The 27,820-nt window shown below is 39.0% G+C and overlaps 1 protein-coding gene across 8 annotated transcripts; it reads left to right on the plus strand.

Moving 5' to 3' along the window:
• On the plus strand, nt 1-26,274 carry CCP110 (centriolar coiled-coil protein 110). 8 transcript variants are annotated; one of them, XM_047713190.1, is made up of 16 exons: nt 1-216; nt 2,055-2,200; nt 4,168-4,323; nt 8,113-8,241; nt 10,918-12,565; nt 15,396-15,523; nt 15,995-16,172; nt 16,710-16,849; nt 17,287-17,403; nt 17,767-17,868; nt 18,494-18,610; nt 20,057-20,130; nt 20,675-20,737; nt 21,632-21,694; nt 22,181-22,266; nt 24,507-26,274. In XM_047713190.1, exons 3-16 carry the CDS (start codon nt 4,183-4,185, stop codon nt 24,557-24,559), a joined length of 3,039 nt encoding a protein of 1,012 aa, XP_047569146.1. In that variant the 5' UTR covers nt 1-216; nt 2,055-2,200; nt 4,168-4,182; the 3' UTR covers nt 24,560-26,274. The 8 variants fall into 8 exon arrangements, with proteins under 8 accessions (XP_047569146.1, XP_047569144.1, XP_047569143.1 ...); XM_047713187.1 differs by having other exon boundaries at nt 2-216; nt 15,393-15,523; XM_047713189.1 differs by having other exon boundaries at nt 2-216; nt 15,393-15,523; nt 21,635-21,694.
• The last annotated feature ends 1,546 nt before the right edge of the window (nt 26,275-27,820 follow it).

A 27,820-nucleotide genomic window follows, 5' to 3' on the forward strand; every position in this document is an offset into this window, starting at 1 on the left:
AAGTGCCGCCCGAGGAGGTGGAGTCCGGGAGGTGGCGGCGGCGGTGGCGGTTGCCAGGATCCCGCGTTGCCGCCTGAGACCCGTAATATGGCGGGGAGGAGAAGGAGAAGGAGGCGGCGGACCGAGCTGCGCTCTGTCAGTACAAATTGAGCTGTTTGCTTCCTGACAAGGCCCGTGGCGAAGGAGAAAAAGCCTGACCGGGCCGTGGGAGATCAGGTGTGTGCATAAGGCGGGGGCTAGGTACATCCTCAGTGGGCCCCTCCTGCGAGGCCACGGGGGGAGGCGGAATTGGCGCCTTGGGAGCTGAGGGTGTGAGCTCTGTAGGGAACCCGAACGCAGGTGCTGGGATCCCGGTCTTCGAGCCCAGAGAAGGACGCCGGGTATGAGGTGACAGGTGCCCGGGGACCAGCGACACTCCGCTCGGAGGTGATGCTCGGATGCTGACGCTGCCTGGTGGGCCCTCGGGATGGAACCTTAGCAGAGGAGCTGGGGGAGGTGGGCGTGGGGCGCTGGGGTCAGGGCAGAGGGTCCCTGGCAAATAACCTCGGGGCAGAGCCGGGGAATCACCTCCTGTTGATAAAACTGGACCGTTTTTCTTCCCCCAAGATGCTGCCGAGGGAGTCATCCTCAGGGTGTGCTCTGGCCATTCCGAAAGCCGGTTACCACAACCGAAGGCCCTAGCTAGCCGTGCTGTTTATTCTGCTTTGGAGACTCAGGGGGAATAAGCTTGAGGCTAATAAAGCAAATTCTCTTGATTGCCCCTGATGCTGCTAGGTGATTCCCACTCTGCTTCTATCTTGTCCTAATCCCAGTTCCCTACCCCCAATTTAGGCAAGTGGAATGCGCCTAGAGATTGATGGGGAGGGGTCTGGAAACAACGAAATGAGGAAGAGGACCCCTTTTGCAAGTTTTAAAATTACATTTGAATCCTGCCAGGAACCAACCACTGTCACTGCCCTTCAGGAATTCATAATCTTGTGATAAAAATCATAATAATCATCATCCTCTTAATAATAAAGGCAGTCCCCATTTATTGATGCTTTCTGCATGTCCTGCATTATGCTAATTGCCATACATGTATTAGCTCATTGAGTTCTTGAGACAGATACTCTGATTATCCCTGCATTACGTATGAGGAAATTGAGGCATAGAGATGGTAAGTAAATTGCCAAGAACACACAGCTAGTATGTGCCTGAATAAGGAATCGTTCCCTTTATTGTGTATACAAGGAGATTACGTCTTTGGGAGCACTGAGGGGTAAACAACCAGCTAGGATTTGAAATCAAGGCAAGATCAGTTATATGTTACTTTTACCATTCCCTTTAGTGACATTTCTGGTAGAACACTGGTGAGGAGTAGCTAGCAGAAGGATGAATCTATGGGATTTGCAAAGAGGCTCATTTGGAGAAGGGTCATGGTATAAATGGAGAAGACAAGGCATGTCTGAACTTGATGCAGCTGGCAAATTATTGGTTCAAGTGGACCAGTAATGCCTGATGGTAAAGTCCGGGTCAGTAGATTTGTGGTTGGAGTGGCATTTTGTCAAGGCTCCTTTAAAAAAAAAACTGTTGACAGATAATTGTGGTTTGAGAAACAAAGTGCCCTCTTGCTTAATCATATAGGATACGATGCTCATTTTTTTTTTTTTTTTAATAGGGGGAGAAAGAGACAGAGAGAGGAAGGGGGAAGAGCAGTGGGTGAGGGAGAGAGAGAACCCCAAGCAGGTTCCATGCCCAGTGCAGAGCCCAGGGAGGTGCTGGATCTCACAACCCTGAGATCACGACCTGAGCCAAAGTCAAGAATCCAGTGCTTAACCGGCTGAGCCACAGAGGTGCCTGATGATGCTCATTTTTAAAAAATGATTCCCTTTGCGGTTTAGAGGTACCATTTTCTTCAGAGAATAGTGTCATCCATGAAATGACCCTTCTCTAAATTCCATTCTTCCTTTCTAGCTTCTTTGCTGTATAGTCCACTCTCTTTTTTCCTCCTGGTTTCTCCTGGTTTATTGATTGAGCTAATTACCCTAATTCATTTATTCAATACTTTTATCAAGTGCCTACTGTGTGCTGATGCTGTTCTGTGTAATGGGGATTCAGTGGTGAGCAAGACTGAAAAGGTACCCGTGCTTATGGAGCTTACGTTTTGGTGGAGGAAGACAGACAAAACCCAAGGAAATAAACAAGATAATTTCAGATAGTGGTAAGTGCCATGAAAATTGGGAAGCAGCAGGGCAATGTGATGTGATAGTGACTGATGTAGGGTTAATGTAGATGGGATCGTCAGGGATGGTTTGAGGAGGGGGGCATCCAAGTTGAGACTGAAGGATAGGAAAAGTTCAGTCATGCTCTAGCATCATTTGGTGATTTCTGTAATCAGCCATATTAGCACTTGTATTTGGGTATTTAATGCACTATCATATGCCATAGTTATGCTGTGATAGTCTATTACTGTACATCTGCAATATGCATGACATACGGGTCTTTTGAAGAGATATGAATTTAACTTTCCAAAGCAATGAGGCATTGATATGATGTTGTTGGAAAAAAATAAAACTTGCCCTAAGAGTCTTATTTATTCCTTACATTTCCCAGACCTTTAAAATAGAATTTCATGCTTTGCTTGTGTACCCATAGAAAGTATATTTCTTTCATTGTATTTGCGTTCCTGTTATGCTGGCTGCAGGGGTTGTGTTAAAAAATATTTTTGAGTATTTTAGTAGAAATGGGATCATTTGAATTTCTGTTACATTTTAGCTTCAGCATATTCTGGTTCTTAAGACAGCGTAATGGGGTTTGAAATCCAGACTAAAAAATGAGGCCTTGCTATGGTTGTCATGCAGGAAGGTATGGTGGTTTGTTTTTTTGGCTTGTTTTGTGAATATGTTTGCAAAACAATCTCATTTATACTCTAGAGATCCATTTCTTTGAAATTAAACTCACACTTTGCATAAGTCAAATACAGAAATAATTAGAATTGATGGGATGGTAGGAAGTTTTGTTGATAAGACTACCAGTTGGTCAAAATATATCTGATTTTTTTTCATAATCAAATCAGAAGAAGCTTTTTCTTCATTTCTAATTGTGTTATAACTTATCCCTGACACCTTCATGGAATTTTTAAGTGCCTTGAGGCTTAAGACAGTATCATACTCCATCTTATTTCATCTCTGCCTATCTCGCATCATCAGTTGAAATTTTCTGCCCCACCCTTCTTTGTTAATTAATTGTTTTAAAAAGAACACTTACAGGAACATTATTGTATTACTTTTTATGTTTTCACAGTTTATAACCTTGCTGTTGATGAGTCTGATGATGTCTCTCTTTTTACTTTCCCTTGTTTGTTTAAAGGAAACAAAGCCAGACTTAATGCTGTGGAAACAGGCAATTAAATATTTAACACTAGCTAAATGAGCAAACTTGCTAGCTAATCCTTCCTGATTACGTTGAATTTTTATAGCCACCATCACAATTTTCCAGAAATTGTGCAATTACTGGGCTGATGGTTTTAAGTAGTTTGGTGGTAGTTCCAGTTTTCAGCAATGAAATAGAATTAATATATGAGAACCAGTAGATTTTCCATCTCTGACTGATTTGCCTAGTGACCAGGAAGTCAAAATGTATTTTTGAGATGTGAAATAGACTTTGAACTTCATGATAACAAAAGAATTTTTAAAGTAAATATCCTCTTTTATGTAAATAGCCTTTTTGTCTCCAAAAAATACCCTTTTTGGCTACAAAAGCTTTTCTACCTTTGTATGATTTAGTTTTTGTTATGTAGATAAGTCCTGCTAAGGAAAATACAGTATTCTATTTTGTAATCTAAAGTTTGTGAAGTGGTACAGAACTTTTTTTCCATTAAGAACTTTTCACCGTTGAGTTCTTAGTTCTTTTTTAGACAAGTCATATTTAAAGATTGGTTTATATACTTACTTGTGTTCAGACATATTTACTATATGAAACAAGGCTTAACTGGGTAGGATCTTAAGGTGCTTACCTATACTTAGGAATTAGCTGCTAATCAGTATAAAAAAAAAACTACAAACCTCTGGGAAGGCAAATTTTAGAAGTTGTGAATTCTAGACATATTTCTGTGCTAAATAAAATTTGCCAAATAATTAAGATATATTCTTTTCAGCACATTAAAAAAGACATTTTTCTCTCTTACAGTGTAATTGTGGGAAGATGGAGGAGTATGAGAAGTTCTGTGAGAATAGTCTTGCCAGAATCCAAGAGGCATCACTATCCACAGAGAGCTTTCTGCCTGTCCAGTCTGAAAGCATCTCACTTATTCGCTTCCATGGAGTGGCTGTGCTTTCTCCACTGGTAAATATTCTTTGATTTTGAAAAAATCGTTTTTCTATAGTGAATCACTAAGATAGTTTACAGAAAAACAAAAGAAAAGCTTATAAAGATTGAAAAATATGGCTCTTATTTAGAATTAAAAACGAATGAGTTTGCATTTTTTTTTTTTAATCTACTTGATAGGCCAAGATCCTAGTGTTCCTTAGTTTGTGAGGAAAGGTGCTTATACTGCATTTTTGCTGAGAAAAGCACTTGACTTTATTTTTGGGGGACCATTTTGGTAATGTTTATCAGAATCTGAATGTAACTTTGACTTAGCAGATCCATTTTGGGGAATATCTTAGACTTTTGCTTGTCTGTGCCAGAAGAAGTGCGTACAGGTTATGGAGTAGCATTGTTTAAAATAGCAAAAGATTAACAACCAACTTAAATGTCTAACAGTAGTAGACTAGTTTAACAGACTGTGGTCCATTTTATAGAATCTTATTCATGCCATTAAAACGAGTGCAGTAGACCTAAATGTGCAGGCTTGGAAGGTTCTCCACAGTCTATTGTAAATCACTGCACACATTATGCTCTCAGGAGCAGGGTAGAATAGTGGTTAAAAGCCTGGCTCTAGAGCCTTCTGGTCTTGGTTTAAATTATTACTCTGGGCCGCCTAGGTGGCTCAGTCAATTAAGGGTTTGCCTTTGACTCAGGTCATGATCTCAGGGTCCTGGGATTGAGCCCCACATTGGGCTCCTCCCTCAGCAGGGAGCTTGCTTCTTCCTCTGCCTGCCCTGTTCATACTTTCTCTCGCTATCTCTCTCTCAAATAAATAATAATTTTATTTTATTTTTTTAAAGATTTTATTCTTTTATTTGTCAGAGAGAGAGAGAGAGAAAGAGCACAAGCAGGCAGAGTGGCAGGCAGAGGCAGAGAGGCAGGCAGAGGCAGAGAGAGAAGCGGGTTCCCTGCTCAGCAGGGAGCCCGATGTGGGACTCGATCCCAGGACCCTGGGATCATGACCTGAGCCGAACTGAAGGTAGCAGCTTAACCAACTGAGCCACCTAGGCGTCCCTCAAATAAATAAAATCTTTAAAAAAAAAAAGTCATTACTCTGCATCTTAGCTGCTGTGCAAACTTGCAGGCCCATTTTCTTTATTTGTTAAATGAGGATTAAAAATAGTATCTATTTCACAGGGTTGTTTTGAAGATTAAATGCTCTAATATATGTACAATGCTTACAACACTATTTGGGTCATAGGAGGTACTTATATATGGTTATAATATATATATAAGTTAACTATTTGGATTTTTATATAAGAATATTCTTTCTCTGAGAAAGGATAAAGGAATACAGGATGGGAAGGAAAGCACTCTTTCCATTATAAACTCTTTCATACTGATTGGATGTTTTTAAAATGTGTGTGACTTTATTTCAAATCAGGAAATTAATATAATTGAAAGTAACAGAGTTAAAAACATTTCTATAACAGGAGTTAAAAGATCAGTGTCTTCTGCCAACACTTTGTAATGAAATTTTCAAACATAAAAATAGAAAGGGTGGCACAGCGGCCATCCATATACATACCATTTAGAGTCCACAATTTTTAACATTTTTGTCATCTTTGCTTTATTGTGTTCGTGATTTTATGTGTGTGTGTGTATACATACATACATACTCTTTTTGTTTTATTGCTGAGCCGTTTGAAAATTGCAGATACATAACACTTATCCCTTAAATATTTTAATATATGTATCCTAAAAATGAGGATACCCTCCTACATAAAACCCCAATACCATTATCACACTTTAAGAAAATTAGTAATAATTTTAATAGTATCTAATATTGGTTCATATTTAGATTTCTGTGTGTGCAAAATGTCTAATTATAACTTTTTTTTTCCTAGTCTGGGTCCAGTCAGAGTTCACAAATAGCATTAGCGTGTTATGTTTTTTAAAATCTGTTTTGATCTAGAACAGCTCCTCTACCTTTAAAAAAATATTTTTTTAAAAAATTTTATTCTTAAGCAATTTCTATACCCAGCATGGGGCTTGAACTTACAACCCTGAGAGTGACTCAGCCAGCCAGGCATCCCCCATTTTTTTTTTTTTTTTTTTTTTTTTTTGGTAATGATAGTGAATTTTTAGAGACCAGACCAGTTATCTTAATAGAATGCCTTATTTTGGGTTTGTCTAATTGTTTTTCCATGGTGATATTTTACTTGTCCTCTAGTCCCTGTAGTTCCTATAAGCTGGAAATTAAAGGTTTGATTAGGAAAAAAAAACAAAAGTTGGGTCAGAGTCCGGTTAAACATTTTTGGCAAGAATTCTTTAGAGCTGATGCCCTGTGCTCCATATTAAATTAGAAGTTACATAATCTAGTTGTCCCTGTGTTGGCGATGTTTAGTTTGAACACTTGCTTTTATAGGTGGTGACTGCCAGATAACTCTCGAAAGTATACATTTTCCCCTTTTTGATTAGCAAGTAAATTGTGGAATGATTCTTTGGTACCATGCAAATAATAATTTTATAACAGGGATGCCTGGGTGGCTCAGTTGGTTAAGTGTCTGCCTTTGGCTCAAGTCATGAAGAGCCTGCTTCTCCCTCTGCCTGCCCCTCTGCCTGCTTGTGTGTGCGCTTTCTCTCTCTCTGACAAATAAATAAATAAAAACTTTAAAAACAATTTGTTTAAAACATTTTTATCAGCCAGTTGATAACATATTGCTTGATTAGTTTAATATGGACCAAAATATCTGAGCCTTGTTGTTTAGGGTCCATGACTCCATCAGTTACGTATTTATCAGCAAAATCTGTTGCTTATGGACTTTAATCCATGATTTTATGTTGTATGTGATAGGTGAATAGCATAATTTTGGAATAATTTTTTATGATATGTTTTCCATTTGCATTGTTCTAAAATAAGTCTTGACTCCTTCATGTAGTGACTAAGCTTCTTAGAACTTAATAATTAAGATTTAAATTCATTAAAAAGATGTAATGCTTAGAAACTTCAATTTTTTAGGTGAATTTTATTTTTACTAGAAGGTACAATGAATCGAGACCAAATGTGTTCTGATTTTGTAGGCAAATAAAACATTATCTGTTTCTTTTGTCATTAAGCCTTTAGACATTTTCTTGAAATAGCAAAGAGATAAAATGTACACTGATTAGAAGATTAGAAATTGAAGAATCTCACCTTGTGGGGTAAGATACTGTCAAATGAAAAGCTCAGCAGTGGCCAGAAGGGCTTATTTTACCTCTCATTTTATTTTATTTTTTTAAAAGATTTTATTTATTTATTTGACAGAGAGAGATCACAAGTAGGCAGAGAGGCAGGCAGAGAGAGAGGAAGGGAAGCAGGCTCCCTGCTGAGCAGAGAGCCCAATGCCATGCGGGGCTCCATCCCAGGTCCCTGGGATCATGACCTGAGCCGAAGGCAGAGGCTTTAACCCACTGAGCCACCTGGGCGCCCTTTACCTCTCATTTTAGAGCATTTGAAAAGTGAACAGGTTTTTTTCTTTCTTTTAATTTTTTATTCAGTTGAGAATAATTTACATGCAGTAGAACGCACAGAGCTTAAGTTCTAAAGTTCCAGGAGTTTTGATATATGGCATACACTTGTGTAACTCACACCCATACAGAACATTTTCATACCCGCAGAAAGATCTCCCGTGTCCATTCCGCTCATTGCCCCCACCCACCGTTAGATTTCTTTCCCTGTAGTTTTACGTTTTGTACATATTAATCATTTTGATTCAAGGCTTCCCGATTTTAAGATGTTTTTATATTTATGAGAAATAATTACATATTTCTGATGTTTTGCAGCTTAACATTGAGAAAAGAAAGGAAATGCAACAAGAAAAGCAGAAGGCACTTGATATAGAAACAAGAAAGCATGCTGATAGGAAGAAAGCTCTATTGACTCGGGTCCAAGAGATTCTTGAAAATGTTCAGGTGTGTGTAATGTAGGCTTTTTAAAGTTATAATTAAGAAATAATGAGGTACACATTAATAATAACTTTTCAGAAATACGTTTGCACTTTCTAGTTAGTTACCAATATATTTCACTGTTATGTTTCAGAATCTTTGTGGTTTGTGATATTTCATTGCAGTTACTCCGAAGAACATTCACTTGCTTGTTAGTAATGCACCCAGTACTTGAATCAGAGGGTACTTAGACAATGGAGCCCTTCCCTGAATATAATTGCTTATTGTCTGTGTCTTATGACTCTAAAAACATGGAATTCTCAGTGACAAAATGATGGGATTGACCATTGTAGTTTACCTCTGAACTATTCAGACTATTGAGTCAATGACCTTATTCTCATTCTCTTCTAAAGTAAATAACTGCCCCCCATTTTTTTTTTTTTTAGGTGAAATTCTCTTAAGTACACAAATGTAATTTAGATTACATAAGTAGAATTGTCTAGATGCATCTTAGATCTAAACTGAAACCATTTAAACAGTACATTCATGCCTTTTACAATTATTTTTATTTAGCTGAATTTAAATTTGTAAACAATTCGTTTTAAGGTCTGGATTATTTCATACTAAAAAAAAACCATGAAGTACATTGAACAAATCATTTCTGCCATATACAGCTCGGTTTTGCTGGTTACATCTTAACATTTTTTCATAATCTTAGGGGTTCGTAGTTTGTATAATTCATCCTAGATGACACTCGTACAGTGAACTTTAGGCTGTTTCCCACTAACTGCTACCTTCATTTGTCTGTGGGTAGTAGAGTTTAATTTGCACATTACAATGGCTGTCCATTTTAACTTTAAAAAACATAATATGTAGCACAATAATAAGGGTAAGTGTTTAATTTACTAGGTGTTTCCTATTATTGAAACAAAAATGGCATGTCATTGTTGGTCTAGTGAGGGATTATATCAAATATACTACTAATGAGATTGTTGAGTCTTAAAGCTTCCAACATTTAATAGAGCATGTACATTGTTAAACTAGAGAGTAATGAATTAATTATGCAGATAGAGACATTTTATATCGTACAAATGGATGTCTCCAATCTCTTTTACCTGTAAAACCTATCATTCTTTGATACATTTTTGTTGTTATTTCTATTCTCTAACCAAAGGCTCATTTTAGTAGTACACAAAAAACATAGCTGTAGCTGCTGTATATGTAAATGTGAAATGTGAAGTATTTTAAGGAAACAGTTTATTTTTCTTAAGCCTATGAACATGTTTATGGATTCAGTGAATGTGTTTCCCTTTTGTTTTATTTTGGTCCTGAGGTTGTGACTAAGTATATTTTGTTGTGCTGTTTATTGCATACTACCTGGAAACCATTATATGTCTTGGGATTTGTAAGGTATAACGGGAGTGCCATATGGTCTAGGAAAAAAAAAAAAAACACATACATAACAACCTAAAAATTTCTTAATATTCAGGATTCTGGAATCTGTATTTATATGATAATATGATAATTTCTGTCAGTTTAATATATGCTTGTATAATCTTTAAAAGCCATCCAGTTCACTTTTTATTCTTTTGCAAAGTCAAATTATTTAGATAGAAAATGTAATTTTATTTTTTCTGTTGTATCTCTTGTGTGTTAGTCGTTCTCGTCTTTTTTTTTTTAAATTTTTAATTCTCGTCTTAATTTATAAAATTTTTATTTATTTTGCTTGTTCTAAAACTCATTAATGGGTTGCTGTTTAACATGTCAGTTAATCAAATAGAAATTTACTTTGGTGAATTAGATTTTAAGGTGAAAATCTTATTTCTAAGTAACTTCAGCTACATGGCTGAGCTATCATTTAATACAAATTTACCTCATCATATAGAAGGATTTTAGTTCAAATCTGGTGTAAGCATGTGGAAGGCAGGAGTCTTGTTACTGAATTATTTTTGCTTAATATCCTAGACAAGTTAGCTTTTAGAGTCACTCAAGTAAGAAATTTAATTACTTGCTATTTATCTCATACATTGGTATTCTTAGCTTTCATGGGAGGACCCAGTTGGTGACTTTAATAACATATAATACAGGAGAAAGTTAAGATCCATCTATTCCAAGATTAAGTTGTGCATGGATATGTGCATATAGATGTGTGTATGTACCCATTCACATGTGTGCATATTTGTATCAGATTAGATAATTTCCTTTTTTTCTTATACTCTTTTAATAAATAGGCCAGGATGGCCAATAGATGTTTTTATTTTTTTAAATTATTTTATTTAATTTTTTTATCAGTAGATATTTTTTTTTTTTTAAAGATTTTATTTATTTATTTGTCATAGAGAGAGAAGTGAGAGTGAGCACAGGCAGACAGAGTGGCAGGCAGAGGCAGAGGGAGAAGCAGGCTCCCCGCCAAGCAAGGAGCCCGATGTGGGACTCGATCCTAGGACGCCGGGACCATGACCTGAGCCGAAGGCAGCTGCCCAACCAACTGAGCCACCCAGGCGTCCCAGTAGATATTTTTAGTAGTAATTTGAGCCCCATGTGATACATGATACAATAGAAAAAGGTTATCTTAGTTTTTGTTTGTGTTTTCAAATATTAGAATATTTGAATTTTCTATTTCAATTTTATTTTAGAAAATAATGAAATCAAAGGCCTTTCTTTGCAGTGAGGAAATAATAATTTTTAAATTTCCTTTTCCAGGTTAGAAAAGCACCTAATCCCAGTGATTTTGATCCATGGGAGACTAAAACAGTTTATTCTGATTCAGAAGTCAGAAACTTGAATGTCCCTTCCACGTTTCCAAATATCTTGCCAAGCCCTACTGAACACTCTACTTTAGGAAAGTTTGAAAAGACAACTGGAATTTTGCCATTGAATCATGAGGACCAATTTAAATCTAACGGGACAGATTCAGCTAGGGACTCAGAATTTAATTCTCTGAAGCACTGTGATAGTTCAGATGTTACCCCCGTGGAAAAGGAAGCTTCCGCAAAGATCCCCTCAGCAGCCCCTCAGGAAACTCTTCTGTCCGATGGTCTCTTCCCATCCAGTGAAGAACTGGACCCAACACTTTTGGAGGAAGTTACTCCAGATCCCTACATAATGAGTCTTCAGAACCTGATGAAAAAGTCAAAGGAATATATAGAAAGAGAACAATCTAGACGCAGTCTGAGAACTAGTGCGAAGAGGAGTGTTCACGAGTGTCACTCAGATAAGGAAAACGAGGCTGTGAAAGTGACCGACTATGGGAAGGAGAAGGCGCAGTGGCCTGGCAGACCCTGTGCTTCAGTGATTCTGGACAAACCAAGCCTTAATAAATCAAATGTTCTTCTCCAAGGTGCTTCCACTCAAGCAAGCAGCACGAATGAGTCCGTGTTAGGTAGCTTTTCTAAAGTGGACATACCTATACGAACTGGCCATCGCACTGTTTTAGACCCTGAATCTGATTTTAAAGTCATTCCCACTTTTGTTCCCGAGAATAACATTATCAAAAGTCTTACTGGTTCATATGCCAAATTACCTAGTCCAGAGCCAAGCCTGAGTCCTAAAATGCATCGAAGGCATTCGAGGCCATCATCAGCATGTCATATCCTTATAAATAACCCGATAAATGCCTGTGAGTTAAGTCCTAAAGGAAAAGAGCAGACAGTAGACTTAGTTGTTCAAGATACTGATGAAAAAACAAACATACCTGAAACTGTGCCAAAGTTACCAGTTGATTTAGTAGGAGTTTGTCCAAGCAAGGTTTATGTCACCAAAAATACATCTGAAACCATACAGGAAGTGGTTGTAGGTAAATCAAATCAGGTATGCCAGTCTTCAGGAAATCAGTTAGAAAACAAGGTCATTCACGGACTTGCCATCGTGGAAGGTCAGTTAACGTCTGATGGGAGAGGACCACCCAAGATGGACAGTACGTGTCCTACAATGCCAAGATTGCATGAGCCATGTGCCACCAGTCAGTGTATAGTGAGTCAAAACTTTGGAACTGTGAGCACCCTCAAGTCAGCCAATGTGCTGGAGAAAAACACCTGCAATTTACAAATGGAACTGAATAAGTCTTACGATGTAAAAAACCCATCTCCTTTACTGATGCAAAACCAGAATGCCAGACAGCAGATGGACACCCCTACAGTGGCCTGTGGCAGTGAACCGTTTTTGGATAACAGTTTTGAGAAAGTTAAACGGAGACTTGATTTAGATATTGATAGTTTGCAAAAAGAAAACTGCCCTTATGTCTTAGCGACTGGAATAGCTGAACAGGAAAGGCAGCATTTGCCAGAAAAAAGATACCCCAAGGGATCTGTCTATATGAACAAGAATAAAATGTTAGAAAGTAGTTCCAAAGGTAAGGAAACTTTGAAGTGTTTGATACCTGCCAAGCAGATGGCACCTTTATCGAATACTTTTTTTTTTTTTAAGATTTTTTATTTATTTATTTGACAGAGAGATCACAAGTAGCCAGAGAGGCAGGCAGAGAGAGAGGAGGAAGCAGGCTCCCCGCTGAGCAGAGAGCCCGATGTGGGGCTCGATCCCAGGACTCTGGGATCATGACCTGAGCCGAAGGCAGCGGCTCAACCCACTGAGCCACCCAGGCGCCCCTATCGAATACTTTTAATTGACATTTTGAAAAACAATAATAATTGTCCTCATCTGTTTATCAGGGTTTTTCATTTCATTTCTCTTATTGGAGAACCTATAATTAGCTATTGTTTATTGCCATTGGATAGGCTTTCTTAAAGCCTTCTCTTGTTTCAAATACAAATCTTTCACAGTTCACTTTGTATCACAGAGAAAATTGTTAGTGACTGGAGGAAAAAGTTCTTGGATGAAGCATCGCTCATAGTCTTAATCTAGTGTATTAATACGATATCTTCCTTTTAGATGCACAGTGGTTTCTAATATTTTCATCAGTCTGTTGTTTCATTTGTAATCAGATCTTCATGTAGTTGGTCTTTCAGTGAACCCTTTGACATCAGCTTATTAGAGAAAAATCATAAATAAGGCTCTGAGTAGTGTTTTAAGAATGACATCTTTATTGATAAAAATTATTTCAAATTTCCTTCATACCTAATGCCATATTAACAGCAACTTGTTAAAATATGTCTTCTTAACTCCTTACTTTGTTGTTGTGGTTCATAATTCTTCATTATGGATATGGAAGAAATGAGTCAAGTCAATGAAGTTTTTGGACATAAACATTTTAGCTCCAGTGTGATCTATACCTTCCTGAAAAAACCTTCACATTCTGTAAAATTGCACACTAAAAATAACGGGGTTTATGGAAAAATAGGGTTGGGACAGACCGTTGAAAATCTGTGTAACTTTATAAGAACTCTAATAAAAACATCAGTGGGTCCCTGGGGACCTATCCAGATGGATAGGGCGGTGTGACTGGTGGCCGTGTCTGTGATTACCAGAGGCCCATACAGCTAAGGGTCAGACCTGGCAGAGCTTTTGAGAGGAGCACAGCCAGTGCGAGGGAGGTAAGGCCAACCGTGGAGGCAGCCAGCTTGCGCTCAGAGGAGCCACTGGGCAGTGCTCGGTTATGATGTTCTTAAGATGGAGCTGAAAGCTGAGTGGACTCTTGCTGTTGGTTGAGTAGTTGAGCTGAGGAGCTTTGTCCTTTTTTTTGGCCTTTTGTCCTTTTTTGCTGAAAGTTGTAATTTTTTTTGAAAGATTTTATTTATTTATTCGACACAGAGAGATCACAAGTAGGCAGAGAGGCAGGCAGAGAGAAGGGGGGCAGCAGTCTCCCAGCCAAGCAGAGAGCCTGGTGTGGGGCTAGATCCCAGGACCCTGAGATCATGACCTGAGCCGAAGGCAGAGGCTTTAACCCACTGAGCCACCCAGGAGCCCCAACAGATAGATAATATAATATACTTATCTTCAGTGAAAATCATTGACTGTATACTTGGAAAGAATGATTCTTTGAATTCAGTTGAATTGCGATGTGTCCATGAATAGGTACTGCATTGATGTAATACTTGGAATTTCAACATCTGAGAGTGTCTTATCTCTTTCTGTTCAGTAAGTTGCATAGTCACAATGGTTGAATGAATTTTTTAGTTTGCAATTTAAATATCTGAAATTTTAATATCCAGTGTTATTTGGAAACTGAAGCTGAGAAGCTTTACATTATCAAAGGAACATTTATTTAAAAAACCAAAACTAGGGGCGCCTGGGTGGCTCAGTGGGTTAAAGCCTCTGCCTTTGGCTCAGGTCATGATCCCAGGGTTCTGGGATCGAGTACCGCATTGGACTCTCTGCTCAGCAGGGAGCCTGCTTCCTCCTGTCTTTCTGCCTGCCTCTCTGCCTACTTGTGATCTCTCTGTCAAATAAATAAATAAAATCTTAAATAAAAAATAAAAAACCAAAACTAAACAAAACTAGAAACTACAATACCGGAGATCTTGGAGAAGGGCCAGAGTCAGAAGAGAGGTGAGATGCAGATGAGAATCACATCTTGAAGTTAATTTGAGTAAGGAGAGTTGATTTGAGTGAGGAGAATCTTTTTTTTTAAGATTTTATTTGACAGAGAATGAGAGTACAATCAGGGGGTGTGGTAGGCAAAAGGAGAGGGAGAAGTAGGCTCCCCTGCAAAGCTGGTAGCTCGATGTGGGGCTTGATTCCACAACCCTGGGATCATGACCCTAGCCGAAGTTAGTCACCTAACCAACTGAGCCACTCGGGTACCCTGAGTAAGGAGATTCTTTTTTTTTTTTTTTTTTAATATTTATTTATTTGACAGAGAGATCACAAGTAGGCAGAGAGGCAGGCAGAGAGAGAGAGAGGAGGGGGAAGCAGGCTCCCTGCCAAGCAGAGAGGTCGATGCGGGGCTCGATCGCAGGACCCTGAGATCATGACCCGAGCTGAAGGCAGAGGCTTTAACCCACTGAGCCACCCAGGTGCCCCGAGTAAGGAGATTCTTGACTGAACAGATAGTCTTGGGTCCATCGGTTCAGATCATGGTGGGATCTGTTGAGTGAGTGGGGATGGCGGTGACAAGCAGGCCTCTGTTGGTAGCATGAAATGAAGGGCGTGCGTGGCAGAAGAGAATGTGCCTCAGAGTGGGGACTGGCTCTACCTTGATTGTGTTACATCGGACCCAGGAATGTATCTTCGGTCAGATATTAGTAAATCTTCTAAATTTGAGGGGTTGTGTTTCTTTTCAGAAAGCGAGGAGATATTAAAAAGCAAGATGTTAGCTTTTGAAGAAATGCGGAAGAGGCTAGAAGAACAGCATGCCCAGCAGTTATCACTACTCATAGCTGAGCAGGAAAGGGAACAGGAAAGGTTGCAGAAGGTGAGGAATTAAAACGTAGGGATATGGGTCTGGTAAGTGGAATTTCACTGGGGGTGATATGAATTTTGGTCACCTAAAGGATACTTGTAATTTCTTCCCCTGTATATCTTAATCTATGGAGGTGATTGATTTTGATACGTGGATATTGTCAAAATGTGAGGTTTAATATTTAATTCCTTATCGAAAAATAAATGCATAATTCATCAAAAGGATACTTTATTGAATCCTTGATTCAAAACGTTTAGTATTTTTCAAAGATTTTATATATTAATGCTGAACTACGCGTTCTGCAAGAATGTATTGTAAGAACAAGGATACTTGTTTTAAGATTTCGTTGGAGGTAGGAAAACTTGAAATTAATCATTTGCTGATAATTACCCATTACTTTTAGCTAAGCCTAAAGTGATGGTATTTTGGTACATAATTCAACAGAAGATGTAGCACGTTATATAATACACTGCTAACCTACAGGAAATAGAAGAACAGGAGAAAATGTTAAAAGAGAAGAAGGTGATTGCAGCTGAAGCGTCTGAATCGGGCAGCAACAACGTGGCGGACTTAGAATGGAGAAAAATAAATGAGTCTGGTTTGCTGGAAACAATGCTGTCTCAGGTGGACTCGCTCCGTCCTTCAAACTCAAATAGCTCTGGTAAATATTTTCAAAATCCTCTTCTTTTGGAAAAAATGATCCTATAGTAAGATATTTTACTTTCAAACTCTAGCTCCATCCTTCAAGTAATCCCATTTGCCAGCTGCCCAGTAAGTAGTGAAAAATGAAGTGAGAGCAGATCAAAGAATGGTGAGCAGGTGTTCATGAGAAAAGCCACCTCAGCCAGGAAACTGTCAAGAAATTTGACTCAGAGCCCAGGCTTTGTTAATTCATGCAGCAGGAGATGTGCTTCAACTGAAAACACAGTTTGCCGTCTCCCCAGTGATCTTGAATTACATCTAATTCTTCAGACCCAGCAAGAGCTTATCTCCACATCTACAATTATCTTGAGACGCTGTTTGTGTTGAAAAGATCCATCTGGTGCAGAAGCGTAAAGCCCATAAATATTTCACGTCTGCACGTGGACTAGTTTCAGAGGCAGTTGTTATTCTTAGCGAGTCATAAGTGTTTATTTGGATGTTCTGCATATTCTGATTATATGACGTCAAGTATAACACTGTACATGTATTTCTCTAGGTTTCACAAGTTCTGCCCTGCAGCACAGCTTTGCTTCTGCAAACGAAGCACCCTTCTACCTCTGGGGCTCATCAACTAGTGGCTTGACCAAGCTCTCAGTAACAAGGCCTTTTGGAAGGGCCAAGCCTAAATGGTCTCAGGTGGGTGAACTTAATGATATTTGCGTGTTTATCTAGCTATCTTTATTAAAGAGGTACATTATTGGGGCGCCTGGGTGGCTCAGTGGGTTAAAGCCTCTGTCTTTGGCTCACATTGTGATCCCAGAGTCCTGGGATCGAAGCCCCATGTTGGGCTCTCTGCTCGGCAAGGAGCCTGCTTCCCCATCTCTCTCTGCCTGCCTCTCTGCCTACTTGTGATCTCTGTCAAATAAATAAATAAAATCTTAAAAAAAAAAGAGCTACGGTATCTTAGGTTGTACAGATGAGGACAGATGTTTGTGCCCTACATCAGATAGCTTGGCCCTTCTCGGAGATGACCGCACACAGAGCATACATGTGTAGAATTCAGCTCATTGTAATAGATTAAGGATTATAAGGCTCAGATTCTTAACTCATGGTGTCTGTCTGATTTCTTCTAGGTTTTCAGTCCGGAATTACAAACAAAATTTAATAAGATAACTGCAGTGGCAAAAGGATTTCTTACTCGAAGGCTTATGCAGACAGATAAGCTGAAACAACTTCGCCAAACTGTAAAAGTAAGGAGCTGGTCTGTTGTTCCTGTTTCACTTCTGGCTCAGTTTCTCAGGCCAGCGATGGCTATTCACTAGCTAGAGGTGACTCATTAGTTCAGAACTTAGGCAGATCAAACATTTCTTAGTCACTGCAATGTCGGCGATTATAGAAATCTGATTAATTTCATTTAAATGGCTTTTTAAAGTGCATAAATGAAGTAGTTTGTATATGTCTCACCTCAAAGGGAGTGCTGTTTGACTTCTGGGAAGTAATAGTTTTATGTTCTTAGTGATTTTGAATTGGCTGAGAAGAAAATCAGAAGGAAATTCCAGTGATCATGAATCTTTCTAGAAAAGTGGTTTTTGAAGGAGTATTTCATCTTCCAGGACACTATGGAATTCATAAGGAGTTTTCAGTCAGAAGCGCCATTGAAGAGAGGAGTTGTTTCAGCACAAGATGCTTCTCTTCAGGAAAGAGTGTTAGCTCAGGTAAATGCACGTGTCCTGAAGGCTTTTAAATGGAAATTTCTATCTCTCCCCTCATTTAACCACTGAAAAGAGGTTTTAATTAAAACTTTAACCCTTTTGGGGGCGCCTGGGTGGCTCAGTGGGTTGGGCCGCTGCCTTCGGCTCAGGTCATGATCTCAGGGTCCTGGGATCGAGCCCCGCATCGGGCTCTCTGCTCGGTGGGGAGCCTGCTTCCTCCTCTCTCTCTGCCTGCCTCTCTGCCTACTTGTGATTTCTCTCTGTCAGATAAATAAATAAAAATCTTAAAAAAAAAAAAAAAAAAACTTTAACCCTTTTGGGGCACCTGGGTGGCTCAGTCAGTTGGGCGTCTGCCTTTAGGCCGGGTCATGGTTCCAGGATTCTGGGATCCAGCCCTACATCAGGCTCCCTGCTCGGTGAGGAGCCTGCTTCTCCCTCTCCCTCTGCCATTCTCTCCGATTGTGCTCTCAGGCACTCTTTATCTCTCTGTCAAATAAATAAAATCTTAAAAAAAAAAAAGAACAAACTTTTTAACCTTTTTCCCTTAAAAGTGTAAGTGCACATAATATTACTAAACTCTAACCTCCTCTTTTTAAATGGGGACAATGTTTTCTTCTTTTGAACCTAGTTGCGAGCCGCCCTGTATGGTATTCATGACATATTCTTTGTAATGGATGCAGCTGAAAGAATGTCTATTCTCCATCATGATCGAGAAGTTCGCAAAGAGAAAATGCTCAGGCAAATGGTATGTTACGTGATTTTTTAATGAATGAAGAGTGGAAAAGAAAAACTATTTCTTCTATACTCCTAGAACTTCTGGTACTTCTGATACCAGATGTATGTTTTTCCCCACGCCAATCACTTCTCCCACACCAGCGGGGAGGTCCTACAATTCACTTCAGTTCTGGTAGTATCTAGTTGGAGTTAAGAGTCAGATACTACAAGATAAGGAGGAAGTTAAGACTTCCTCCCATCCAAAGTCTCAGGTGTCACTTGTATTTCTGACTGACCAGCTATAAAACAGGATTCCCATAACCCTGCCTTTGGGTTTGATAATTTTCTTGAATGGCTCACAGTAGTTAGGAGATTTGCTGGTTTACTGTATAAGGACACAAGTGAGGATACAGATGAAGAGATGCATAGAGCAGGGACTGGAAGGGTCCTGAGGGCAGGAGCTTCTGTCCCTCCGTGGAGTTGGAGTGTGTCATCTTCCTGGCACATGGATGTGTTCATGGAAGCTCTCTGAACCCCATCCTTTAGGTATTGCTGTGGAGGATTTATCATGTAGGCATGATCAGTGATTAACTCAATCTCTAGCCCCTCTCTTATCTCTGGACAAGGGGGTAAGCTTCTACTCCTGCTTGGTCTTTCTGATGACTAGCCTGTACCTGGGAGCCCCTTCTAAAGTTGTCTTATTGGAACAAAAGATGCTTATATCACCCAGAAAATTCCAAGGGATTTATGAGCTCTGTGTCAGGAACTGAGGTCAAGACCAAATATTAGAGCAGAAGATGCTTCTACCATCAGTATCTCAGCTTCCTAGGGTTTTAGGAGCTCTGTCTTAGGAACAGGGGTCAAAGATCAAATATCAACAGGAACGAGGGGTGGAGACCAATATATTTATTTCTTCTTATTTCACATTGAGGTTCTTCTGGGTTGGGGGTAATTGATACCAAATCTCATTCTCTATTTTGACTTTAGCATGTTCCCTACAATTTTAAGCATAGACCCGTTCCCAGGATTACCAGCAACACTTAACTCTAAAGACAGATTTAAAAGAATTGGGTATTGTTTTGTGATTAGATTTTGGAGTTGAAGCATTCACTGTTGTTTGGATGACTTCTAAAAAACTATCATGGCTCCTGATTGAATTTCCTTTGAGTTATCAGGTGGATTTTGTCTTTTTGGAAACCAGAGTTTTTTGAAATCTGTCAGAGTGTTGGAGGTGTGTGGTTTGAATCAGTGATTTTAAATGGGTCGACAAAAGAAAAAGAAGCTAAATTTATATTATTTCATTGGGAAGAATAATTATAATTATATAAGAAGTTGGACTGTTTTAGTACTAAAGACAGATTAAGTTAAAGTTTCAAATACTAGTAAGAGAAGCTTTTCCATACAGTCTGAGATCATCCCTGTATTATTTTAGTGGTATTACTGGTACCACTCAAGCTTTTTGGTTTGTATTTTCAAGGACAAAATGAAAAGTCCACGAGTGGCCCTGTCGGCTGCAACACAGAAGTCTCTCGATAGGAGGAAGTACATGAAGTAAGTTTTCTTTGTTTCATGTCACCTTAATTCAGTTACTAGCAAAGCAATTAATTTTAGTCATCGGTTGGTCTATTTGTGTATTCAATTTAGATAAAAGTTCACTTTTCTACAGCTCAGTTGATAGAAATCCCTTTTTTTTATGTGAAGTTTTATTATTCAGGTGGTAAAATCTGATTTCATCTTTAGGTTAAATGTATCAATTACTGAAGGAGACTGAGTGTTCACTTGTGTCATCATAGCCACTCAGCCTTAAAAATAGTTAAATTTTATATTCAGTATTAATTTTACATCTTTTGAATATATTCTTTGTCTAATATGCAAAAGACTTCATGGGAGGAAAACCTAATGCCAAGAACCAGGATTGGTAACTGTCTTAGTAAGCTGCTTTTTTCTGGAAAGTAATCTCTAGTGTGCTGAGTACAGTTGAGTAGTACAGCAACCTGTAAATGATTTGTTGCTGTCATCCTGCATCACATCCAGAAGTGTTTCTCTCCTTTTCTAAATACAATGTTTGTGTGTCCTTATTTTTATGTTGTATTAGAGCTGCTGAAATGGGAATGCCAAATAAGAAATTTCTGGTTAAGCAAAATCCTTCCGAAACAAGGTGAGAAAAACCACTTCGTCTCTGTGAGAAACTATTTATTTATTAAAAAAAAAATTATAAATCCCAAGCTTACTTTCTATTCATTTAGTTCTAACTTTAGATCAGTAGGACAGTCTCTGCTGGCTAGAGGATTGAAGAGGCGCCGAGATCCATGTTAACACTGGGTCATGTACCTGGTTACATGTCAGACCAGGTGTTTCTGGACCTTTCTTTAGGATATGCCATCTCAGGTAGAAATTTTAGCACCCTATGTCCCAAGCTCAGCTCATAGCCCAGGACTTACTTAGGTTACTTACTAAAAAACCTTAGTGGCTTCTGGGTGGCTCAGTCAGTTAAGTGTCTACCTTAGGCTCAGGTCATGATGCTGGGTCCTGGTATTGAGCCCCATGTGGGACTCCCTGCTCAGTGGGGAGCCTGCTTCTCTCTCTCCCTCTGCCTGCCCCGCCCCCAGGCCACTTGTGCTCTCTGTCTCTCTTGTTCTCTATCTCAAATAAATAAATGAAATGTTTAAAAAAATAAATAAAAACCTTAGAAAGCTAGCTTAATATTTCTGATCTTATTTCTACTTTTACAAGAGTGATGCTAGTTGGATGTTTGAAAGGAAAAGTTGGTTTTTGTAAAGTATATAAATAAATTACCTAAAAACACAAGAGTTAAACACATACATTGGACATCCTGATAAAAACCTAAGATTTGGGCTCTCAGTGAACAAAATATAAGTACCGTATTAATATGCTTCTATCAGCTTGATTTGCTGTGTGGTATTATTATATTGGCCTATCTGCATAGATGACTTCCATCTCACGGTTAATCATCTTTCATCTATTAAAAGAAAAAGCGGGGAGGGAATGAATTTATGTCATTCTCTTTTGAATTAATTTTTTACTTTGTCAACAGAGTCCTTCAGCCAAACCAAGGACAGAATGCGCCCGTTCACAGGCTCCTTAGTAGACAAGGGTAAGAATGCCACCGCAGGGTATTTAAAAACATCCAAATCAAAATTAGCTTTGAGCGGGAAACATAATTTAGTGCTGTTTACTTAAAGGGTAACTATTTTACAAATGTGATTTGTTCATAGCATTATGAAGATCTTTTAAAGTTTTGTGTTCAATGATAACCCTTTGGTGTACTGTTGTGTATTATATTTTAATTATCATCTTACGTTGGCATGTTTTTACTTTTCATTTCATACCATTTTACTCATTAAGAGTTGTAAGCATCCATATAATTAAGCTCAGCATCACCAAAGTGATTCTCCAGCAAAGTCTTCTAGTCCCTGCTGAAGCAGAGCGTAGCTTCCTTGCTGTGCGCATGCGTGAGACTTTCGTCCTTTTCGAGTTTATTTGTACTTTGAACCGTTGATGCGCTATGGTTGCTTTCTTTGAATGTTGAACATTTAGACCTTAATGCAAGTGACTTATTAATTTTTTTATATTCAATTAGAACCCCTAAGACATCAGTGAAGGGGGTTGTGCAAAATAGACAGAAGTCTTCACAGAGCAGAGTGCCTAACAGAGCGCCTGTTTCAGGTGTGTAGCAAATGAGTTCCCGAAGCCCGTTCAGTAGAAGGACGTGCGCGAGCTGCCCCGTGATGCAGGCCACCCTAGTGCAATACCTTGTCTTTCCTTGCCACCATAATTTGGGCATATTCACCCTCATTCCTGTGAGTGGTCGTCTGTGTGGTATGCTGTGGCAGTCAGGAGATCGTAGTAAACCTGTGGTTCCAATCTCGATTTCTGTAATGAAATGCTATCCATTTTTTTAACCTGAAAAATTTATAGAATTACACATGCTTAATTCAGAAAACTTTTTTATACGTGAGTAAAGTATAATAACCGATGCTTAAATCTACGTGTTTGTTCAGCTTTGGGGAAGTGTATCACCCGGGAATATTTGTATCTGCACATAAAGCCATGAAAAATTTCTCCCTCTGGCCACAAGATCACATGTGAATATGCCAGGTGGGAGGGGGTAAGTTTTGTTTTTGTTGTTTTATGGATTTTAAATTGTTTATGGTGGCAAGAAGACAAATTCAGTATTAAGCTAATGCAAAGCTGTTAAGCTACTGTTTTAATATTTCGTGGGTATCTTTGTTAAGACACATTGATAAGCTCACCAGGCATTATGTGATCCATTAAAAAATACTTTCAAAGTGCTTTGCTTTAACTACACTGCTTTCTAAACATTTAAAAGAAACCTAAATTAATCGCTAGAAAATGAAGATTAAATCTCTAATCAATTCTAACCTTCCCATTAATATGCGATTAGGCATATTTCAGAGCTTTTATTACTAAGTGATTTCCTCCAAATTCGGAGGGAATGAACAACATAAATTTTTTCGTGTTATTGCTATTTGTTCACATAAGTTTGAAGAGGGAATGAGATATACTGATCATAACTTTGAAGTGATTGCTGACTTTTTGCACGTATATGGTGAATTTAATTCATTATGTTGCATATGTAGAGTATAATATAAAAGGTCATCTTTTGGAAGTTGCTGTGAGTGACAGTCAGTGGAGTTGTTTTAAAGGAGACTGTGTAGCTGAAGATCCTGCTTATTCCAGAGGTGGTCAGAATCAGCTGGTTTGAAAGGTTTCTGAAGAACTCAGACCAAGCACCAGATCTTGTGAAGTTGTGTGGAATTTTAAGACCTTGGCAATTTTTTCCCATATTAGAGTTATATATTGTGATAAATCCTGGCCAGTTGGTGATTCATTGAGGAATTAGTATTGTTTTGTGTGATATTCTCCACTTGCCACGGTGATGACTATCCACGTTCTTGTCTCATGCATTTCATCTCCACTGTTTGTCCCTCGTGAATCTGTAAGAAAAAGAACAAGTAACGCTCAACAGTATGGAGGATGAATAGGAGATCATTGCCGTTAGTAACGTACTGAAGTTCAGTATCTAGAACTAGTGTGGTTTAATTGTACTGCTTTGTAATTATTAATACAAAGGAACTTATCACGTATAATTATTATATATCTAAACAAGTACAAAATTTCCTGTTTTTTCTAAAGATTTATTTGTACATGAGTGCCTTATTTATACAAATGAAAAAGACTAAGATTTTATCATTTTACATAAATTGGAAATTTGAGATATGCCTGACTAATAATATTCTAACTGAATTTAGTTGGAAAGATCATTCTTTCTTGCTTAGATTTTTAATGGCCTGGATTATGTTTCAGACAAACTTGAACTTCATGCTTTATTTTGATGTGCATGGAGAATGAACCCTTCATTTAGCAATTTATAGGAAGCTCATTTTTGTTGTGATGATAGACTTTCATACTCTTAGACCGAAGTAGGATGCTAAGGGCTTACAGTTTGCTGCAAAGCAGTTAAAGTTGTTTATAGTTCTTAAAAACTAAATTGCAATCTCTGATCTCATGTTTTAAAACATTTGCTCATTTGATGTCTTGTGCTTGACTCAGGAGTTTATAGTGACATTCAGAAGCCACTAATTAAAGCAAAGTAGAAGCAGTAATGCGAAATAGTTGTTAAGTAAAATAACAAATCAGGTGTAACTGGGTTCTCAGAGTCTGCTTCTGGCTGCTTCTTAGGCATGTGACCTACTCTCCCATGTCTTGGTTTTATTATCCTTAAGATAGTAGTAACAGTTTCTACCTTGGGATTATTTATGTAAGGATTAAGTATGATCTTGTATATCACTTAGCTCGGTGCCTGGTTTATAGTGAACACTCATTAATTGGAATTATAGAAAAATTGACACTGAGAAATAATATTAATTTTGCTCTATTTTTAGGAGTATATGCAGGAAAAATCCAAAGAAAGCGGCCAAATGTTGCGACAATTTAAGAAGACAGCATTCGTTAGGATGAACAAGGGGCGGGTGGGTGGGGGGTGCTACACGCTTATGATTTTTTCCTGCGCAGGACTCTTGAGTTAACCCTGGACTGTTTACACAGGCAAAGTGACATCAAAGGGCTGAGCAGTTATCTGCAAACTTGATCAGTCTGGCTGTTTCCTTCTCTACACCCTCAGTATCCTAAGATTAGGTTTGGGTGAAGACACAGTAGTATTTAGTAATCGACCATCTCTGCTTAACCTGTACAAACGTAAGTTTGTTTTCTGTACCCAGATGTCTGCTGAGAATGTTTTTTTTGTAAATTTCAAGGACATTTGGATTTATTTCTATAAAATGTTGAAAAGGTGTGGTAAATTACAAATATATTTGGAAACACAAATTTCATTTACCTCTTCTTACTGATTGCTAAATTTGATAAATTAGATACTGTTCTGTTCAAGGGAGAATTACCGCAGAAGAATGTTTTTCTTTGGTTTTATAAAACTTAAACACTGGTTAATCTCTCAGTCTTCATATTCTTGGACTTAGAGGATAATCTCATAGGAGAAAACACTTGCCTGCTGATTGTGGTCCCTCCAGAATTTACCACAGAAGGAGCTGGGGGCCACCGTTTTGGTCACCAGTGTACATTTGTCTTAACCACTAGTTGTCTTGTGCAGAAATGTTAGGTTTAATGTAGGTTACCCCAGTACTCTTGGAAACACTCCTCCTAAATCATAAAATCTTTCTGTGGAGGGTAACAAATTAGGGAGATAGCACGATCTTGAAGGTAGTAGCACTTAGGAGTGAATCCATGCGTCCATTCTGTAAAACTGAGTCACCCTGCATGCACTTCTGTTTTCTTGGTGGTTTGAGTATTTTGTTCCTTCATAGTCTGTTTTTTCTAGCTTGCCTGATTTAGGAGACACTAAAGGGCTATACAATAAGTTCAGACTTTCCAGTGGGATAGCAATATTGTCGAGTTGAAATTCTGCATTACTGATATATAAGGTTTTCATCACTAATGTATTCATTTAAAATAGAAACCAAAAAATGTTACCAAGGGAACATGATTTTATGGAAGAGAATGTCACTGTTAATTTAGCATGCCATTTCCAAAAAGGGCTTTGTGCTTCTCACATAAAATTGGAACTGTGTACACTTACTCTTTCTAACTTGAATTTTAAATAATACTGGTATTTTGAAAATGCAGACTATATATATTCTTAATATCCTTTTAAGAAGGTGGAGATAAAGATTGTTTTCTCCAATTTTCTGTCCTATTTAAAATTTAGCTGTTACATCCAGCTGTAGATAGGCAATAATAATCTACTCTGGGTGTAAACTTGATTTTCTTTATGAGATATGTATCATTTATGATTTATTAAATGAGTGAGGCAGGAAATCAGAAGACAGTCAAAAATGTCTGAGTTACCAGTTTTTTTATTTGTAGGCAAAGTGTATCAAAATATCTTAATATGATAAATTGTGCTTTATCATTCTGAAAACTCAGGATACACCTTACTCATATCATTGTGGGTCTTTACAGAAAGAAAAGAGATGCTACAAGTTTTGTGCACAATAATGCAAATTAGCTAAAACAAATAGTATGTTTTGGAGAAAGTTAAAAGTAGCTTTAGATGAAGGTTGAGAAATGAGAGTGTTTTTTGTTTTTTAAGGTAAAAGCATGTGTGTTTTACACCTATTTTAATGTTCACAGCTTCTTCTCATAAAAGTGCCAGAAATTGTTTTGTGCTTTTAATGGATTTTTTATTTATATACATTATTTTTGTTATTTTTACTTTGAGTGGAATGTTCATTAACGTAAATTGTATTTATTTTTATACTTTAATTTTCACTAGTTTTGCTTCTAGGCAAAAGGCAAAATAAACTTTTCATCTTAAAAAAAATCTAGTTTGATCTTTATTTACCAACAAAAGGACCACTGAGGGATAGATAACGGAAAAATCTCTGGGCAAAACATTAATACTGTAATGATCTTTTTTATAATTAAAAATCCCATGAAAAGTGTGTCTCCTATTTAATGTGTAACCTATACCAGTGCTTTGTCCAGCATTTGATTTTGCACCAATCGGACTTTTCAGGAAGGGAAAGTTCACGGGAGCTGGAGCTCACTCAGGTGAGTAGGAGCTGGCAGCCTCCTGGGGGCCAAGGGGAGGGAATGCTGAGGTTGAAGCTCCCATCAAAGCTGCGGATTGTAATTCGCACGCTTCAAGGGCCAGGTCTTGCTGCTACCACGGCCTCATGGTCCAAGGTGAGCGCCCTGAACGCGCCTCACTTTCCCCTCTTCCGGAGGAGAGCCTGCACTGTATAATCGGAAAGAGCCCATCACTTTTCCTGGGGCCTCCCTTCCACTGTGATTCGTTTCATCTGCGGGAATGGTGCACACGAGGATATGACTGGGGGGCCTCTCTACTCATACGGACTCACACGGAGCTGAAAACAAGCCCCCCCCAACCCCTAATGAAAAGTAGCAGTTATACAAAAATCAGCAAATGGAGGTGGATTGCTTTACCACTGAGGGACCACAGCGGGCACACGCATGGGTTATAAAAATAATTTAAAAGAAACAAGAATCACTGTGTTGTATGCTTGAAACTAATATCACACTGTATGTTAAGTGGAATTAAAATAAAAACAAAAAATCCCCAACCCAATCTAAAACAAAACAAAACAAACCCCCTAAAACAACAGAACGGAGACTTGCTGAATACAGCAAATCAAACTGGAATGTGGTCCGCGCGAGCGCGCGCGCGGTGAGCACGCGCAGGCGACAGCCGCTGGCCCCGCAGACCAAAGCTCTCAAGGTAACGCGACCCCGGGCGGGTCCGAGGGTGCGCGGCTTTGGGTAAGCGCCGAGCGCGCGCCGGGCGCTGTAGAGCCGTCTCCCCACACCTGAGTGCTCGCGTCAGTCTCGTGTCCCGGGTGACCGCGCCGGACCCGGCGCGCGGAACTCCCCGGTGCCGTCGGAGGGCCGGGAGTGCGGTATTCGGCTGTTTCCCCGAGAATGTGGTTCCCGCGCTGTCAGAAGACGCAAGCGAGCCCAAGGGGGCGAAGCGGGGGACGAGATGCCGCCCGGCGATGCGGCGCGTCTCCGCACCAGATCGGTCACCCGCAGCCGCTGCCGCCCAGGGCACTCAGGCGCCTCAGGCCGGCCACCTGTAGGGGCTCCCGAACCCGGGCGCTGCTGTCAGAGGTTTGCTAGGAGGGGACCGTCAAGCGGCTGCACAGCGCCTGACACCGTAAGCAGG

Source organism: Lutra lutra, chromosome 18, assembly GCF_902655055.1.
Source record: "Lutra lutra chromosome 18, mLutLut1.2, whole genome shotgun sequence".
NCBI classification, from domain to species: domain Eukaryota; kingdom Metazoa; phylum Chordata; class Mammalia; order Carnivora; family Mustelidae; genus Lutra; species Lutra lutra.

Bases quoted from the DNA above. Each gene is read 5' to 3' on its own strand.
- CCP110 (XM_047713188.1), top strand. From the start codon at position 4,183: ATGGAGGAGTATGAGAAGTTCTGTGAGAATAGTCTTGCCAGAATCCAA. The intron at 4,324-8,112 runs GTAAATATTCTT...GATGTTTTGCAG, and splicing joins TGGCTGTGCTTTCTCCACTG to CTTAACATTGAGAAAAGAAA. The intron at 18,611-20,056 runs GTATGTTACGTG...TGTATTTTCAAG, and splicing joins AGAAAATGCTCAGGCAAATG to GACAAAATGAAAAGTCCACG.